The following is a 20698-nucleotide window of genomic DNA, read 5'->3' as shown; positions in this document are numbered from 1 at the left end:
GAAAACGACTAAATTACGTAAAAACTCACCTACTTTTCATCCAGATCATTGTCACTGTTTCCTATGGCTAGTGCTATGACACCATTTCTCCCTGGCTGCTGTTGATGCTTTGTCCTTCCTGACTCTGTCACATGAACCCATATTCCAATCAGGATTCACATAGTGAATGTGATGACCTCATGGTGAACTGTATCCAGTCAGATTTGGGCTACATTATGATGTCATTGAGAGCAACAGGGTGGCAACTGAGAGACAATATTGTTTTTTTAATCAGTCACATAGGCAAGTCCAATTAGCTAAAAAAAGGGGGGGGTGAAAAATTAAAGCATTTCTTGATAATGGCAATAATTTTCATGAGCAACTTCATCCAAGCCCTGCTTGTATTGAATCAGTGCAGCCTAATTTAAATTTTCCATGCTTCCTCTCATGGTTTTCTTTTGCTCATGAAATGTTAAAATGGAATGGAGGGAGAGAATGGTGTGGGAATTAAAACTTAAAGAGAGAGTTTGATTTGAAGGATACATGAATATAATATTCTTGGCCTGATCTCATTTTTATTGCTAACACACTTCTACCTGTCTATTAGCCCATTAGCAATATTAAAAGCTTACAAAAAACCCTATTCAATGCAACATTTCAATGGCCTTGGAAGACATCGAGAATGTGTTGAATTTAGATGTTTGAAGAGAACCAGAGCATCTTAGGAGATGGATTTAATTCATAAGAGCATCGGTGCTGGATCAAACCAAAGTTTCATCCAGTCCGACAAGATTCCCTGTGTATTGGCAGTGCAGTTTTAACACCAGAACTAGACTGTACACAAAGGTGATTTGAAAATTATCGTATTGGCCATTGCCCTGTTTGCATCGCTATGACGGCCTTATAGTGTTCAATGCACAATCACATACCACCACCATAAGTATATGGGGTGGGCAGTACAATTCAGATGAGAACATGGAACTATATCTCTCCAACTTCAGATTACACACACTTAAGAGCTCATAAGGGAGAAATTTAATGACAGGAAACAAGGAGAAAGGACACTTTGCACAAAGCAGTATGTCTCCACAACAGCATTGAGAATCTAAACACATTGCTAACACTTCTCTGCCCAGAACAGGAGTGGGGAACCTTTTTCAGTCTGAGGGAGACATTCCCTCCTGGCCAACCTTCTGAGGGCAACATACCATTGATGGCTGAGGCCAGAGGTAAAAGTGGATGGAGCAATGAATATGAATTTTGTCTTTGTGCAGTAGGCTAGTTTCTTGACACTCAGACATTTTTCCCCCTGCTCCATTCAGGCAAGAAGCATCAGCTGTCAGAAACCGGGTCAGCAATAAACCATTTGGTGTCAGTGAAGTTAACTCTTTATTCAAAGAAGCCAAAAACAACACAGGCCTAGTACTCACAGCGACTTTCCCAGTAGGTCCTGCCCCAATGAGGCAGTTTCAAGGACTGAAGTCCCCTGCCTTCCCACCACTCTCTAAGGCTCCTCCGCTGATTCCTTCCCCATCAGCCTAAGGCTTCGTCATCTTGTCTCTCCTTGCTTCACCCTCTTCATTCCTCTCTGTGTTTTGTGAGACCAGGGTAGAGGGGAGCTGGTGAAAGCAGGACCAGGAGATTCTGTGGCTTCTTCAGCAGCCAGCCTCCTCTCTGCCTCTTGCCCCCCCCCTGCTCTCCAGCCTCTGCCTCTCTTTCTGCATGTGGACTGCTCTCTACCACAGCCTCTTCCTGCTCACTCAACCCTGTTGCCTTTTCAGCATCTGACACCTCCTCCTCCCAGTCTGCTCCCTCTTCTGCTTCTGATCACTCATTGTCATCCCACCACCAATCCCCTGGCTCTGAGCCTTCCTCCCCTGGGGGTTCCCTTGGGGCTTCCCTAGCTGGTGCCTTCCACCACTCCTCTGCATCCAGCCAGTCCATAATATCATCTGAGTTCAGGGACACATTCCAGCCAGTCAAAAGAACTCAAGGAAGATGCAAAGCAGGACAGGTGAATGGTGTGGCCTGTGGAGAGTCGTGAGGATCAGATATTTGGTCTCCAGGCCTGAGGTTCCCCATCCCTGGCCTAGAACCTTAACAGGAAGTCCAACCGCACTGCTACCATCTGAAGACAAGTATGTGAAGGTTCTTCTGCTCCCGGGCTTGGAAGTGTGGGCTTCATACTGAAACAGAGAAAAGGGCATTAATCCAGACTGAAGCTTCACTTGCATTAAAGTTCCATCGATTCACTGTTGATATCAAATGAAACATGCAGGAAATTGATTTCTTAAAAAAAATATAAAAGACAATGCAAGTGATCATCAATTACAAAAGAGAGAGAGAAAAGAATGAAGTGAAAAGTTCCTCAGGCAGGCAGGCAAAGACAGTATTACATTTACAAACTGTATATTAGCCAGCAGGCAAGTTTCTCCTTTATTGTTGTGAACGTCTTTCATTATTAATAGATTGGGAGAGAGGGATAGAAAGTATGTCTCTTAATTCATCTGTAAATCGTAACCTACAGATCATGCAGCCAAGCCTTTCCAATCCACCTTGACTGTCTCCTTGATGGCTAGAATATTTTTAGGCTATTAGACTCTCAACAAGTTCTGCAAACTGCAGGCTTATGCCCTCAAGTACTGGACCAAATATATATTCCACATCTCCATCAGCTTGAAAAAGTCCCCCCCCCCCCAAATCAAATCATAGTTAAATACATACATTTTTAAATATTTTTTAAAAAATTGAATCACATCATTAAACTGCATTACAACCATCACTACAATATGAAATCCCGGTCTGCAGGCCAAAAACCTTTCTCGACAAATGTGTTTTTCTGCCTTTCCTAAAAACAGCAGGAAAGGCTCTATTTTTTGCTGGTGGTGATATCCAGATTAAGGCCTTTGCCAAAGAGTGCTGTAGCAGAGGATAATTAATGGTGGGGGTCCAAGACATCTTGGTGCCTGTAACAGAGGCCTCTCCTCATTAAAACATATTTTGATGCAATTCAGACATACATGTCAGCCTTCATCTTTTCCTTCACCTTTGTTTTGCCATCCAAAACAAATCACCTCAACATGGTATGGCTAACCCTGGTGTCTATAAAGATGAAGGGTCACAGCCTTGTGATAGGGCACACACTTTGCATGTCCAGGAACCTTTGAGAGCTGCCACCTATTAGTGTCAACAATACTGAGATGGACCAATAGTTTGACATGGTATAGTTTCCTGTGTTTCTAAGTAGCTCTTTCAATCCCAGCTGAAATATGGAGCTATATGACCACACCCTATAGCACGAGTCACCAATGCAGTGCTTGCAGGCACCAGTGTGCCCCCCACCAGTACCTCGTATAGCACCCATGAAAATAAATAGGCTAAATATCCAGAATGCATGAGAGACTGTTTCTTCCTTCCTGCTCATTTCATGTGAACATTTGCTCAGCTTCTCATATGCACCCCAGAGCATCCATTTTGTGTTACACCACGCCTCCACGGAAGCCATTTTGTGACTGTTGCCCAAGGCAGCTTTTCAAAAATCCAGATGTGCCCACTGGCCTCAAATTTTTGGAAACCCCTGTCCAACTCTACAAAATATATTAATCCAGTAAACTTGTGACCCACCAAGCCAAATGTGCAGCTCACCATCTATGTATGGAGACCACCAGGAGAGTAATTAACTTCCTGTTCTTCTGCCGTCCTGGATCTGCAAGAAAAAGAAAGGAAAAAAGAAGCACAGACTATACAATGTGTGGCTGATGGTCTATGTTTGGCAATTACACACACACACCAGGCATTTCAAAGCAGTCATGACCTCCAAACATAGTCTAATGTGTATGAGTACACAGATACTAATTTATTATTATGTTTCATCTGCAAACCAATAATGTAGTTTGTCTAGTCATACTCTGTCAGCTGATATTATTACAGGGAACCCCAGGGAGAAATTAATTTTGCATACTGCAAATGTGTGTGAGTGATCACACACACCACCAATTAAAGTTTCTCAGTGAGTACAGTGACCAACAAGAAAGAAACTTGCTCCAGGAATTGTGGCCTTTTATATGGATCTGCCATATATTACAATGTGATGGAAACAGACTTGTGCTCCTGTCTTGTTCCTATTCCTCTGTGTGTGTTTGTGCAAATGGTACAACTAGACTACACCATATGGAACCCCAAAAAGTGGGGTTACATGTACAGAACCTACACATGTACAGTTCTTATTACCGGATCTCAAACCATTGAGGAAGCATGTCTTGGAAGTTTTCACAGGGGTCAGGGAATATCACATGGCCTACTCTGGCTTAATGATGCAAGGAGGTCTCTTGAACTATAGCAGATGGTCCCTTTGCAGTTTTCTATAGGGCTTGGTAATGGCACCCGTGCTGAAACCTCACTGGACATCTGTTAAATCGATGACTTGATTCCCCACTCTGGGCTGAAATTCTGACACTCTTGTTGGCATCACTGCAGCCTACTCCCATTTAGTTAGTCACTGTGGTCTAAACCACCAAACATCTTTTTTTTTATATAGAATATTTATTATAGTTTCCAATAATAATACAATAAAAATCAAAAAGAAAAAAGAGAAAATAACAAAAATACAAAAAATAAAAATGGTTAAAAACACATAAAATATCATTACTTATTTTTCATTTACTTATTTCCCAGACCTCCTCTTACCTCCCTTTTTTGTATTCCAATTCAAATTGTTAATTCAGCAAATCCTTATCAATAAATTTAAACCTATTTCTAAACCTTTTTTTTTCCATATTCTCTTAAGGCATTACAGCTGGAAACCACTTAGTTTCTATCCGACATCATTCTAACATTCATTAATTTTGCAATATTTCTGTAAATAGTCTTTAAATTTCTTCCAATCTTCTTCCGCCGACCCTTCTCCCTGGTCTCGGATTCTACCAGTCATTTCTGCCAATCCCATATAGTCCATCACCTTCATCTGCCATTCTTCCAGAGTGGGTAGATCCTGTGTCTTCCAGTATTTTGCGATGAGTATTCTTGCTGCTGTTGTAGCATACATAAAGAACGTTCTATCCTTCTTTGGCACCAATTGGCCAACCATGCCCAGGAGAAAGGCCTCTGGTTTCTTCAAGAAGGTATATTTAAATACCTTTTTCATTTCATTATATATCATTTCCCAGAAAGCCTTAATCCTAGGGCACGTCCACCAAAGATGAAAGAATGTACCTTCATTTTCTTTACATTTCCAGCATTTATTATCGGGCAAATGGTATATTTTTGCAAGCTTGACTGGGGTCATGTACCACCTGTACATCATTTTCATAATATTCTCTCTTAAGGCATTACATGCCGTAAACTTCATACCTGTGGTCCACAACTGCTCCCAGTCAGCAAACATAATGTCATGTCCAACGTCTTGTGCCCACCGAGCATCTTGGCCTTGCCGATCAGAAGGTCGGCAGTTCGAATTCACGCAACTGGGTGAGCTCCCATAGCTCTGCCCCAGCTTCTGCCAGTCTAGCAGTTTGAAAGCATACCAGTGCAAGTAGATAAATAGGTACCACTGCAGCAGGGAGGTAAACAGCATCTCTATGCGCTCTGACACTCATCACAGTGTTGTGTCATGCCAGAAGTGGTTTAGTCATGCTGGCCGCATGCCCTGGAAAGTTTTCTGTGGACAAACACCAGCTCCCTCAGCCTGAAGTGAGATGAGCGTTGCACCCCATAGTCACCTTTGATTGGACTTAACTGTCCAAGGGTCCTTTACCTTTACCTTTTTTACCTACACCCATTTAAATAGCATACAAGAATCTCAAGGACAGCTTAAGTCTCACACAGAAAAAGTCCTATGTGGGGTCTTCATGATAGCAACACCACAGCTCTGGAATGTGTTGTTCCCTGAGATTAGATAATCACAGACACCAGGTGGGTTCCAACAGTGGGTGATAACCATTCTTTTTATCCAGGCCTTCGCCTAACAACGCTGGTTTATTTAATTTGAATTGGATATGTTGTTTGTATTTTGTCATTTTATTATTTTAACTGAGTGTGTAACCCATTCTGAGATCATATGGGATATAAATTTTTCTAGTACTTTTCCCCCTCAAAGAATTCTGGGCACTGTAGTTTGTTAAGGCTTGCTGGGAGTGCTAAATCTGTGAAGGATAAACTACACTGCCCAGAAATCTTTGGAGGGAGAGATGTGGTTCAAAGGTATAGTGTGTACATGGGACAAAAGAATGCCAAGCTTTTGCAGTCCTGGGAACAACAGGTACCAGCCCATAAATGATATCAATGAATACATTCCTATTAAAAAGAGAGAGAGAGGAAGAAAGAGATCATTCTTTGAAAATTAAAGAGAGGCACTTTTCACCTTAACACAAAGCTGTGATGCAACAGAATATAAAATCTTAGGAGAGAAGGATTTATTAGGTGAGACTTACCGGTAAAGCCACAATGATATATAGGGATTCCATTAGAATGTATTACTCTATAAAGGCCTGTGTTTGTATAACAGAAACCATTATCTATAGACACTCACTTGATTCAAGCTGAGGTAATTTCAGCTATAAGTTAAGGAAGTGTAAGCGAATTTACATAAATTGTGAATGCATCCTTTTATCTTTTTTCTTTGGCTCCATGGCTTTGCTGTTGTGGCTGTATTGTCTCTGTTTCCCAGTTCTATTGTCTCCGTTTCCCAGTTCTAATCTGGGATGTGGACTTTGTCCATGTGGTGTTTGTCCACACGGAGGCTGTTATTTTCCTGTCAACCAGGCTGCCATCACCCAAGCCCTAATGCAGAGGTCGCTGCTGTGGAGTGCTTCAGATGTTGGACTTCAACTCCCATCTGCCCCATTCAGCATAGCCGAAAGTGAGCGATTATGAGAGTTGTAGTCCATAATATTTGGAGAGCACTACATTGGCTACCCCTGCTCTAGTGTGTTGTTTTCTTATTCATTCAATATATCAATCAATCAATCAATCATCAATCAATCAATCTTTCATTAATTAATTTAAAATTGGGTGGATCTAAGGCTGATTATCTAAAACTTCCAATGACCCCCCACATGAGTCTCTGTCAGTAGAAGCTAGTCTGTGGAACTCAGTGAAAGACACTGAGAATTGAGCTGGCTCCTTTCCATACCCTCCAAAAATTTCTCTGATGAAAATAAGAATGTCCTAAGGAAAAACGGGACATTCCAGAAGCAAATCAGAAACTGGGATGACTTCTGTAAATCCAGGAATGTCCTTGGAAGATAAGGACACTTGGAGGGTCTGCCTTTCTAAATAGCTCTGCACTCAGTTCTGATTCTGGGTTGTACTAGATCAGAGTAAGGAACCTCTGGCCTGTAGACCTCATTGCCAGGCCTCCCCAATTGGACCACTATGCCATTTTCTCCAAGCCATGCCTACCTGCCAATATGTGGGCAGATAAAAAGGCAGCTGGGCCGGGCCAAGAGGAGCTTTTGGAGTGCTGCCAATCTTCAAGAGCCCCGTGTACGATGCTTCTGAAGTTCTGGTGATCAGCTGGTTGGCAGGACTTTAAAGTGTCATGCCCGCTTACATGTAATGTTAAGGATGAGCAGCCCCACCCATCTGTCAAATTTGGCCTGTGGGAGGTAGGGGAAATAAGATGCCAGAACTGACTTTTATATAGGCTGGTTAGTTGATGAAGCTGAATAGCTATTGATCATCCACACACACCCCAAAAAAAGTGATTTACGTAAGTGCAGAGCTTCTCCTCACTCCCTTGCCCAAGTAGGTATTGCCCCACAGATACAAAAGATGCCATAAGCATGGATGAGCTGCTAACCATCATCTGCTGTAACCCTAGTAAAGAATACCGTATTTTTTGCTCTATAAGACTCACTTTTTCCCTCCTAAAAAGTAAGGGGAAATGTGTGTGCGTCTTATGGAGCGAATGCAGGCTGCGCAGCTATCCCAGAAGCCAGAACAGCAAGAGGGACTGCTGCTTTCACTGCGCAGCGATCCCTCTTGCTGTTCTGGCTTCTGAGATTCAGAAGAAAAAAAATTTTATTGTTTTCCTCCTCCAAAAACTAGGTGCGCCTTGTGGTCTGGTGTGTCTTATAGAATGAAAAATACTTCTTCTTGTTGTTGTATTTATATGCTGCCCATCTGAATGCGTTGCCTCCATCCACTCTGGGTGGCTCCCAACAAAATATTGAAAACACATCTCAATAGTGTACATGTCAGTGGTGCAACCCTGGTTTTTATATTTACGAGCTTCCTATTACACACATAAAATTGGAAGTGGATGGTCCATGCCTATAAGAATTAACAAATTTCCCTTTATGACTGGGGTCTGTTTTCCTGTAAAAAAAAAAACAACTACCTAAAGTGTCTAGTTATAATTTCCCAGAGATCTCAGTGACAAGATATTTTGGCAGGGAGGCGCCTAATGGAAATCCACAGAATGCAAAGCCCCTTGAATGCAATGCTAACTATAGCTGGGGTAGTAAATTATGAACATGGATGCGTTGGCCATTGCTGTAATATCGTAAACCCAGACAATGAAGGAAATGAAACATCAATTAATAGGTAGGCACATAATTCAATGCAAGGGTGTGGAATTTATGCAAGGATCCCTCCTGAACTGCAGCTGATTCTTTCAGGGCCCTGGTGATGAACTCTAACTTCTGTGTTTGAAAAACGAAACTTCTGACATCTATGACCCGTTGAGGTTCTATTCAAATTTGTGGCGAACAGCACAAAGCTAATCCATGGAGTGCAACCACACTAGGGCAACTGGGTAACAGAAAGTAGAACTAGCAGTTATACTCACCAATATGATAAAGAGGAAGTGGCTTTCTTCCTGGCTGGGGATAAAGGTTGCCAGTAGAGTATACAACTGGGACTGGCGACAAAATGTTGCTTTGTATCTTTGCCCTCCTGTTCAGGACTGCTTTCAGCTATGTCCTCCTCCAGAAGCCGTAAGCTGTAAGGTTCTCAAGCAGACTAATTACTGATAAAAGTGCTGTGGGCGCCATTACAAAATGGCTGCCAATGGCAAAGAAAGAAAGAAAGAAAGAAAGGTATTCCGCACAGGTGAGTACCATCACAAAAAGCACTGTGTGCATTTCTCTCTCTCTCTCTCTCTCTCTCTCTCTCTGTATATATATGTATATATATATGTATATGTGTGTGTGTGTGTGTGTGTATATATATATATATATATATATATATATATATATATATATATATATATATATAATGTATATATATGTGTGTGTGTATATATATATATAATCACAGAGAGACATATCACAAAGTCTCTGGTAAACTCAGGTAAAACTTTGCAAAATCATTTTCCTCCCTGTTTACCTCCTACACACTGTTTAGCTTTTAAGGGCTTGTTTGTTTTCTCAGATTCAACAATACACACATATAATCTTAGTAAAATGCAACCCCCTTCTAATTTGCTCCCCAACCCACCCCCAGAGTATTAGCAGTGGCTCTACATCTTTTCCAAGTAAGGTTTCTGCTGTTTTAAATTCTTCCCTGCTATGATCTCTTTTTGTTTCCTTTGAAATTTATCTTCGGTTAAGTTCCACTTTATTATATGGCTGCTGTTTCTGGTTATATATTGTCGAGGTTTTCCTTTCTGGTACTCTATGAGTTGGCTGACTGTTTTTCATTAATTCTTTGGGACTCTGGAAAAAAAAGCAATTCCTTTATTTGAGAATCCTGACATTTATTAGCATAATAAAACTCTCAAGATGAAATTGCAGTTTTCCAGCCGGTAATTTCATTTGCCAGAGAACTTACAAGGAATTTATTTTAAAGCCAGGTAAAACCTAAAATATGAGGCATGCATGAAATGCAGACTGGGGGAAAATGAAAATGGATTACCAAATGAAAAATCACACTGCTGTCCCATATATGTTCATTAGGAAATGGCAAGGAAGATGGGATGGAGACCAAACTTTCTGCAAGCTGTTTTCTGTTTGGGGGTTACTCTCGACCTCTGCTCTGATCATGGCACGTCAACAAGCATCTGTTGGTAGAGATGCCTTTCACTGCCTTCAGTTTAGTGATCATCAGTGCCCTCTCCTGAAGGAGAACGATCCGGTCAGTGTCATGCATCCTTTGGTTTCTTCCTGCTGGAAGTGTTCTACATGAAGCCATCTCTGAAGAGCATCCAGAATGCAGAAGATGCCTAATTATTAACCAGGATTGGCTGCAGGAAGCCTGGAGCATCAAGTCTGAAGGAGATCCTCTGCCATCCAGTTGGTTTCTTAGCCCAATGCCAATTGCTCTGGTGTTGACCGTCAAATTTCTAAATCAGGTGGGCAACTTTTGATTCTCCCAGTGTTGTTGGACTACAACTCCCATTATCTCTCATCATTGGCCATGCTGGCTGGGGCTGAGAGGAATTCATATGCAACAACTTGGTTCCCATTCATGTTCCTGCCTTTCCCCCTTCAATACTTCCCTTCCCATGTACTCACGCCATCTTATGAGGGAGTGCTCTGAACATCTCAGCCTTCAGAAAGGAGACTCATGCTCAAGGAGGTTTCTTCAGCTGTGGCTTAAGGTGGTCAAAGTCTTCTTATTTGGGGGGGGGGAATCTTGGGAGTAGCAGAAGTTCGATTTGTCCGCTTTTCATCATGATTTTATGGTTTTTGTTAACATCTTACTGTTATTTCTCCTTTTTTAATGCTTTGATATAAGAGATGCTTGCTTGTTGTTCCTGTTATTTTTATCTTTATTGTTTAATGCAGGTCACCTAGATGGCCTTTATTTAAACCTTAAAGTGGGATATAAATAATATTTCCCAGTTCAAACAGAAAAAGGCCAAGGATGATGGGAATTATGGAGGGCCACGGGTTCCTCGGCCCTGATATAGGCTAAATAGAAAGTATTTGTGTTGACATTTAAGGCCTAATCAGTTGTAGTAATCAAGAGTAGCTCTCTTGATGCTAGACATGGCCACTGGTCAGGGATGGTGGAATTTGCAATCCAGCAGCATCTGAAGGGTCACATATTTCCTATCCCTGCCCTAAATGGCCTAAAACTGGAAAAATATAGAGACTGCCTTTTCCACCATGAGTTTACAGATTTTGCGATTCTCAAATAGGTTTTTGCTGATGGTGCATTTCTTGTCCAGATTTATGCTGTGTGGCAGAAGCAGGGTCTTCTTTGTGGTGACCCCTTCCTTGTCAAACGCCTTCCCTTAGAAGTCCAAAATGTTAGTTCCTGCTGATGACTTTTTAGAAAACAAGCTAAAGCCATTTTTTCTGCTATCTTTTAGGCTGCAGTGTCAGTCCTTTCTCTGTATTTCTGCTGCCAGTGTTTTAGTTTTATTATTTTCTCAGTTTTTAATAGTCAGATTGTTCTAACAATTTTTAGAGGGTAAATCTGAGGAGGGGAGAAGATGGAAATAAATCAGATCCTTTCATATTCCAATGAAAAACTCACCAAAGTATCACACAGTCATAATGTTATTTGTCATCATAACTGAGGCTTGGTACAAAGTATAAAAATGCATGAGTATAGTTGCCCATATAGGCTTGTAATTGAAAACAGAGGGACAGAAGGAAGAGATTTTCCTAGCTAAATAAAAACAAAAGCAAAAATATCCATAAGATGCCGATGTTTCACAAGTGTTTATTGCTCCTTATAAAAAGTTGGTAATGAGTGCAACTTAGAAGTCGGTATGTTTTATCCTCCAATATTTGCCAGGTGGCAATATGTACACTTTTACACTTGACAATTCAATCCTGCATACAAGTCAAGGCCTGTTGAAAGGGAAATCCCTCTTTATAATGGGATGGTAGGCAAGCAGTTCCCATTCTGGGAAAGGGGAGGAGGTTCTAATGGCTGTAACACCCCTGCTAAAGGACTGTGAAATGTATAAACACTGGTCTCCCTTTCCACTCTCTGTATAGGCTCAAGGCACATGTAACAGCCACTGCCACGTTGGTTTCAGCCAGGAGCTGCCCCAATGATTGGGGGTACTTAACCCCTTCCCCATAGCTTACCTTTGACTCCACCCCTCTTCAACCAAGCTGTGATGCCAGAATTGAGCTTGGCTGGAAGAAAGGTTATGGAAAGAAAAGTGGTGGGTGCAAGGATGGCTTTGCTCTCCTTACTGAGGTAAAAATAAAAATCAGACCCCCACTTTATGCATACCTGGGAAAGACGAGGTTTAAGCAAATGGGGCTGCTAACATCATGCATAGTTTGAAGACTAGAAAAGACCTATCTCTACATAGCCATACCATTAATCTGCATCTTTTTCAGTCGCATACATCTAGCTCCTGAATGCTACCATTTTGAGAATTCCACAACTCACTATATGCTAAATAAGTTCCATTACCAACCATCTTGTTGTTAGCCGCCCTGAGCCCGGCTTCGGCTGGGGAGGGCGGGATATAAATAAAATTTATTATTATTATTATTATCTCTTTTGCTACAGCTATTAGGGAAATTTTTGTGGGGGGTGATTTTTGATCATCACTGGTGGTTTAACCCTATTCTGAAGGACAATTGTAGAGGAATTGTTTTCCCGTGCTTCCAGTTTTAAATGGCTAATAAGATAAATAATGGCTGCGAATTAAAAATTGGATTGCCTACATAAGACATTTTCTTGGTTAACATTTGCCATTCATTAGCTGGTGATAAGCTGCTATCTTATATCTCAAGGTGGAGTCATTTCACTAATTATTTCTGTTCTCCAGAAATATTTACTATAGTCTCCACAGTCATTCAAATAAAGGGCTATAATCGGGTGGGTTCTTTGTTTGTCTGCAAGGCTCCAGCAGCAACTCTCCGCCAGAGGATGTGATTATTTCTTCCTAGAAAGAGAAAACAAATTGCATCATCAGTGTGAAAAATAATCATGTTGAAATGACTATATGGCTTACTATATACTGCACTTATGAAGCCCCATAAGCACATCTAGGTTCATGCTGTAAGGTGTTTTAATTCTTTTGATGGTTCATATTAAACCAGTTGACAGGAGACATATTAGCATGGTGTTTAATATCTGGGGTGGGGGGAAGAGGGAGATCTTCATGATTAATCATCCTGTTCTGCCTTCTAACAGCTCAGCAAGGGATTTTTTTCTAAAGAGGAAAGAGGGAATGCACAGACTCACAGCCACATGATCAGCAGACTGATATAATGTATCTATAACTGCAGCGAACTATTTCTGACATAGCAACTGGGTGTTCAAATGCACTCCGATATTAAAATAGATGATAAAAAAGCTCTCTCTACACACGCAGAGCTAGCATGTTGGGGAGAAAGCTTAACTGGCAAGTTTTATGTTGTTGTCATTTTTGAGATGAGGGACCATTCGAGCATTTAATCCCTCACCTGCAGTTTGAGGTGCTGCAGTTAAGCAAGGGCTGTGTCATTAACGGCCTGCTAATCATGTAGCACAGCTCCTAAGGTTCACGTGAAAACCTCATTACCTCCATGCTAAACAAATAAACATGGGATGCAGGTGGGACCATGGCTCGGATGATTAATCATTCCAGCTCAGCTCAGCTCAATGAGAAGAGACTCGCTGGTGCTCATGTACATACTTACCATTGTTTGTTTTCAGTCTGGAAATAGCAGCTATTATCTTTCTCCATCTAGGATGTGGCACTGTCTAATCATGCAGAAGTCGAAGGATGCATTATTCACCCATTCCTATTCATCTTTGCCTTGGATATGAGTTTCTTCCTCCCCACCCTCTGCCAGCCCCACCTCCTTTTAAATGCATGTTCTCTTGCCTGCTGCCTGTTTGCAATTGAATCACTTGTATCTAGATCATCTGATGCTTATACATAAACAGCAATCATCTGAAACATTTCTAAAATGAATTTATTTTCGACAGCCCTAGCTTACAGGCCATTACTCATTGAAGATTCACTTTTTGCCATGTCTGGTACATTAAGATGCTTCAAGAGAACTGAAAAGGTTTTGTCTCTGTGTGTCTGTGTGTGTGTGTGCACAGGAGGGGGGTATAGTTTATTTGTTCCAATACATATTGTGCATGCAGACACAAACAACGCCAGAGATCAGAAAAGCCCAGGGCCAGATTTACGTATAAGCTAAACAAGCTATAGCTTAGGGCCCCACTCTCTTGGAGGCCCCCGAAAAATCTAAAGGGAAAAAACTGGATGTACTTTGATAAAATACATATTTTGTAATGTGCAAATGGCTTTAGATACCTATTAGGTCCACAAATTACCTTATAGCATATGTTCAACAACAAAAAATTGACAATTTGTTGTTGACAAAGGACAGCTGGACATAAAAAGGGCCCCATTACCTTCAATAGCTTAGGGCCGCATCCACCTAAATCTGGCCCTGGAAAAACCAAAGACAAAAGGGTGCAGCCTATTGAAATCAGTAGCAAAACTGACTTTCATGGAGAAAGAGGCAATCCTATGTCAGGATGCCAAGGGTCATGTAAAAGAGTTCCTTCTTCTCTAGTGCAGTTTCTGGATAACTGGAGTAAAGTTACATGAATACACTGCAAATGCAATTGTATGGCCCGGAAGAGCCACTCTTGACCCTGGCACGATGATCACAACTGCTTGGTGTAATATGGACCCCTTGCTTGGCTCCATGGTGACGATATGTCTCTGTGACAGGCCTAGCTAGTCCACAGGCCACCTCTGGCTAGACAAACCACAGAAAGTGGCTTGCTAGTCCTCACAGATTAATCTCCTGATCTTAATGCTGTGGCACTCCACAATGACATCAGGAAATAAAGTGCTCTTCCAGCGGCTGAGGGAGACTAAAGGACAGAATTCCTTCCCCTACCCCAGTGTTGTCATGGTGGTGGGTTGCCGGAAACACAATCTTTTGCTCTTTACATATCTAAAACTGACATAAGGGACTGAGGGCATGCATTTGTGCCATTGACAAACTGGTTTAAGAGCCATTCCCTCTCCTCGTGGAACTCTGGATTGTAGATCTGAGGCAGGCAAAGGACTAGAGTTTCTCGGTTCTGGCAATGGCTGCGTACACACCATACATTTCAAGAACATCTTTCCTCCAAAGAATCCTGTGAAATGTAGTATACCTCTCATAGTGTGACAGTTCCCAGCACTCCTAACAAACCATAGTTCCCTGGATTCTAGGTGTTGGGCAAATGTGCTGTAAGTGTGTGTGTGCAGCCAGCCATGACCCTAACCACAACCCTGCTTCTGCAAAGTGCTTTTAGAACACATCTGAAGGATATCCACATACAAAACCAATGTACAGTGGTGCCTATGGTTAAGAACTTAATTCTTTCTGGAGGTTCATTCTTAACCTGAAACTGTTCTTAACCTGAGGTACCACTTTACCTAATGGGGCCTCCCACTGCCTCTGCACTGCCGCTGCATGATTTCTGTTCTCATCCCGAAGCAAAGTTCTTAAACCAAGGTACTATTTTTGGGTTAGTGAAGTCTGTAATCTGAAGTGTCTGTTACCCGAGGTACCACTGTATCTGCAAACCTGCACATCATTGGTTCAGGAGGGCTACCTGTAGCATTTTCTGCATTGTGTTTAAATGTACATGAACTTGACTTTTGGGTCTTTATAAACTCTCTCTCTCTCTCTCTCTCTCTCTATATATATATATATGAGATTTAATAATAGCAGGTAGACTGGCTGGTGCCTGTATACCATTGCATTTTTCTGCCATTACCACAGCTGGCTCTGACTTTTTTCCTGTATTTATCGTTAGGAGTGCACTCAGATGAAAAAGGCACCGGAGTTAGTGGCTGGGGAGATAAGGAAGGGGCAACATCCCAAGACGGCGCTGTTAAATCTCTTTCCCATTTGACCACAGACAATTAAGCGAGACTTGCCTGCTCACTTCAGGGGCCAAGCAAGTCCTCTAACAAGCTTGTCATAGCTGCAGTCATTGATTTTTCTCATCGGGGGACATCCCAATCTATTTTATTTTGAATGTCAGAGGCTAATGGACGTTTTGCTTTTGACAGGTGTCCCTGTGCTTCCTCCCTAGATGGATGGGCTTTTCTTGTGCTCTTATTGCCTATGATGAGCAAGCTGGGAGGAAGAGAAATACAAAAGTTTTCGTGCAAGCTTGACTCTAGGGAAAGAAGGGGGATACTGAAGTTGCCGCAGTCCCTGTATCTGAAGTTTGTAGGACTTTTTGTCGCTGGTTCTGTAACTATGCCCAGGGTTGTGTGCATGCTGTGATTCTGCAAGGAGCAGTGGGAGAGAAAGGCAATTCAGTTCCCATTTTAAGGTTAGCCCACCTAATATGCACTTTTCGAAGCAATACTCAAACTGAACGACTGTTCTCTTTTGAAATTCACACTTCTCTGAATTTTGCAATTCAGTTCGCCAGCCAAGATGGAGTAAAAAAAAAATTGTATACTATGGTAAATTGTGCATAGAAATGCATATATTAGTGAAAATGGCATACCAAAATGTATTAATTTAAGGTAAACTGCTTTGCAAAAATATGAATTAGGCAAGATTGCATACAAAGATGTGTACATTTGGAGAAATTCACACTGGTCAATTTTCATGAGAACTTTAAAAAACCGCAAACCAACAGAAATGTGGAGAACTTAAAATTCAGATTGGAAAAATGAGAAACTAAGATAAACCAAAATGGGTAGATTTGTGCATCCCTATCTGGAAGCTTGCAGAAAGTGAGACTGGGTCCACAATTGGCTTCCCAACTATCTCAGCTGTATTGTATTGTATTGTATTGTATTGTATTGTATTGTATTGTATTGTATTGTTTTATTGTCTTTTTAGTGCAAGATTCTAGACCCATGACCCTTCAGATGTTGTTGGACTACAACTCCCATCATCCCTGAGCAATGCCCAGGCTGAATGGAGCTGACAATAGCAGAAGAGTCCCAGCCTTTCCATCTTTGTTCTAGCTTTTGTGGCTGCAAACATAAGCTTGAAAGTATGTGGGCAACACCAGCTGAAATTTTAGGGCCAAGCTGACAGTGATGTCATTACATATGCATTGCAAGTTTTTTAAAAACAAAAACAAACAAATAAGGAAACCAATTGCTGGTGCAGGTGACCAATCCCTTCCACCGCAAAAAACAGGTACAGTGGTTAAGAACTTAATTTATTCAGGAGGCCCATTCTTAACCTGAAACTGTTCTTAACCTGAGGTACCACTTTAGCTAATGGGGCCTCCTGCTGCCGCCGTGCTGCGGCGGCGCAATTTCTGTTCTCATCCTGAAGCAAAGTTCTTAACCTGAGGTACTATTTCTGGGTTAGCGGAGTCTGTAACCTGAAGCGTCTGTAACCCAAGGTAACACTGTATAGGGGAAAGAGAGCTTTAACTGTTTACATCTGCCATGGTACAAACTGGAATCACAAACCAGAAGCCTGCTATTTGCAATGGAAGCAAAGTTTCCAATGGCGCCTGTGTCAGCTTTCCTCCCATTTCAAATAGCTGGCACATAGGGAAGACTGGTTCTGAATGGGGGGGCATGCCCCCCCAACTCTTGACTAGTTGGTTAGTCTTTTTAAAAGCAAACAAACAAACGCCTATCTAGTTGGGTTCTGAGAAATCAAAGGAGGGTGTCTAACTGAGTGGGTGCAGGGTAAGGGCACTCATAATCCTTGCCCCTGCTTGCTAATGAAGAGGGAAAGAATGCCATATAATAAATTATGGGGAAATAAAGAAATCACACAAAATCAATAAACTTACATCATCTATTTTGATGAACTGAGTTTTTCCTGATATGGGACTCGGATTGCCTTGGCACAGAACTTTAATAAGGGTGGGCTCTTCCCCTCCCCATTTTTGCACAAAATACACAGGTCCCTTGCTATATCATGTATACTACCAGTTCCCCATCTTCTTTCTCCCAGAAGCATTACATCAGAATGAAAAATAGCTCTATCTACACTGCCTGACGATGTGCTTTGCATTCACAAAGCCTCTGACTCAGGCCCCGACAGCTCCAGTTAAAAAGGCACGCAGGTAGCAGGGCTGTGCAAAACCTTGATGAGAGGAATGGGGAGCAGCTGAGAATGAGCCAATAGTCTGATTTAGTATGTATATGGAGACTGTGAGAGGATTAAGCTTGTTCCCCTATTTCACATGCTCCCAAGTGATAGGAGCTGCATGGGTTGGGCTGCACTGCATTTGTCAACAGTTTAGTGCACACTTACCCAAAATATACACATTTTTACAAACAATTTCCCCTACTAGAATGGTTGTTTTTGAATTTTATTTTCCCTTTCATAGGCATTTATATGCATTTCTCCCTAATATGTAGAACCTGCAGTCAAGTGTGTGTGTGTGTGTGTGTGTGTGTGTGTGTGTTTTCGGGGAGGGGAAGGTTCAGCACTTGGACCAGCTCTGGACAGTTGAATCCAACTGCTATACTGATTTCCCACAATGCCCTTGCCACAACACCATTGAGGCATTATGGGAAATGAAAATGGTAACTAGACTCAGCCATCTGGTGCTTCAGATAATGCTCCACCACAGTCACCATGCCTAGAGCTAGCCTTCACTCCCCAAACCTGAAACCAGCCCTGTCTGTAAAGACTAATTCTGTATAAGACCCGGGCTCACACTGCTTCTTCCTTTTGAAATATTCATCAATCAAGTTCAGTTTTTCATATTCTGTGCACATAGCAAGTAATACCTTGTGGAAATCGATAAGGTCTGTGAGTGTGGCATGTCGGTTGGGATCCACCCCTAAGAAGCTGTAGAAGTCTCCGGAAGCATCCACCAGGAAATGTTTGAATCCACTCTGATGGCGATAGGACAGGGCATATCCCCAGATTTTCTCACTGACCCGCACTAGGAATGCTCCCTCAGACTTGTTCATCAGCAGCTCTTCTGCCTCCTGGCGACTAATAATTCCTGCCCAAAACAGAGCAAAAAAACTGTATCAAGCAACTAGTATTCCCTAGAGCAGGCTTCCTCAACCTCGGCCCTCCAGATGTTTTTGGCCTACAACTCCCATGTTCCCTAGCTAGCAGAACCAGTGGTCAGGGATGATGGGAATTGTAGTATCAAAACATCTGGAGGGCTGAGTTTGAGGAAGCCTGCCCTAGAGGTCTGGAAACATATGCATAGTCCATTAAATAAAGGCATTTAGACGTCAGGTGAAGCAGGCTGTTTCATATAAAATCTTAAAATGCATCAAATGACATAGTTTTTAAGAGAGGGATGGGAAACCTGGAACCTCCAGATGTTGTTGAACTACAGTTTCCACCATCCATTCCCACAGACCATGCTGTGGTGGGGCTATTGTTGGCATTCAACAACACCTAGAGGTGAAATATAAATTGTGGAAGAGCATTGTGAGATTGAGGAATTTTTAAATGTCCAAATGATGAATCTACAGTATCAGGCAAACATTCTGGAGCCTCTGGGAAAGTACATATGTAAATTACAGCACTGTAGTATGAAGCACTTCAAATTGGGCTTTTTTTCTTCAGGAAGGAAAGACAACAGCCAGTCTTCATCATGGCATGTAAATAGACAACTACATTGCCCGGCTGTGAGTTGTGAAGGACGCTCCCTGCATGGCCCTTTCCACCTGGCCTAGGGGGCAGGGCCCAGACTCATCAGCCCTATTCAAGAGACTCCTCATGAGGCTGGAGAAACATCCCCCTGCTATTATTTTATTGTTTTATTGATTTAATATGCTGTAAACCACTTTGAGGTTGTTATTAAAAATATAAAGTGGTATAGAAAATTTAAAAATAAGTAACAATAAATAGATGAAGAGCCACCAACCAAAGCAGTCAATTGTTAAACGTTCCAGAATTGCACAAGAAGTACCTAGATTTGTGTAATTCTGGTTACACATTTGCAAGGAAGGCAGGGGGACACAGGCTGATAGATAGAACCCCCATGTGACACAGATTGTCTGAAGCGGCATCATTAGATTCTAATACAATGTACCATGTGCCAAAGAGAATCATACTGGAAATAAGAGCTCTGTTTGCATAGGTAAGGTTTCACGTCTCTACCTTTCTGGCCTTCTCTGAATATGCAAATGGAAAGGCTGGCAGTGCTTATATAGTATCTCCTTTTGCTGATGGTTACCACCTCAGTTTAAACACCACACAGATAGATCAGGCATGTTTGTCCTCGGTAAAGAGGGTTGCACTGGCAAGAGTAATGCCATCAGTTCACAGAGAGCTGCTGGGGTTTTCGAAGTGGTTGGCTTTCTAGTTGACAACTTTGTGATTCTCTAATGGTGATGCTCTCATCAGGGAGCCTTTACTCGTCCACCAGGCAAACTGTGTTAAAGCAGCATGTACCACTGCCCATACAGGACAAATGCCAAACAGCTCTTAGAATCAAAGATATTCGAGAGGGCTGAACTGGCCCCAGTGGCTATCTCGTTTGGCTCCTTTCTACCGTTGCCCGTATCACGCAATTTAACAGCTGGCTGGCTGTACCAAAATATAGCTACTGCATTCTAGCCTGCAGTTAGCTAGAATCCTGCCTCCAAACCAGGAGTGTATGTATGTGAGTGTATGTATAAATTAGCTTGTTGTACAAGGTAAAATTTATATCCGTTGTGCCACCCAGTTCTGCTTCTGCCCATCACCACTGGCATGTGACCCCCAGAAAGTTGTCCAGAAGGGAATGTGGTCCATGAATTGAAAAGGATTCCCTGTGCCTCGGGTAGACAGAGCTAAGCAATGCTCACTCAAGGATAACTGCAATCCGGAAAGCACAGCTGGACCTATAGGGAAGCAGCCAACTCAGAGTGTGCATGAATACATACAGAGTGGCAAGCAGAAGA

General features: G+C 42.1%; 1 protein-coding gene across 1 annotated transcript in view; it reads right to left on the bottom strand.

Moving 5' to 3' along the window:
* Positions 1 to 12392: 12392 nt before the first annotated feature.
* SH2D4B (SH2 domain containing 4B) overlaps positions 12393 to 20698 on the bottom strand; it is an 83510-nt gene continuing 75204 nt past the window's right edge. The window contains exons 7-8 of the mRNA XM_053388223.1: positions 18575 to 18795; positions 12393 to 12781 (exon numbers count right to left, since the gene is read on the bottom strand). Coding sequence (XP_053244198.1) covers positions 12689 to 12781; positions 18575 to 18795 — 314 coding nt within the window. The 3' untranslated portion in view covers positions 12393 to 12688. The remainder of the gene's footprint in view (positions 12782 to 18574; positions 18796 to 20698) is intronic.

Source organism: Podarcis raffonei, chromosome 5, assembly GCF_027172205.1.
Source record: "Podarcis raffonei isolate rPodRaf1 chromosome 5, rPodRaf1.pri, whole genome shotgun sequence".
NCBI lineage: Eukaryota > Metazoa > Chordata > Lepidosauria > Squamata > Lacertidae > Podarcis > Podarcis raffonei.
This window is presented reverse-complemented; position numbering and strand designations above follow the sequence as displayed.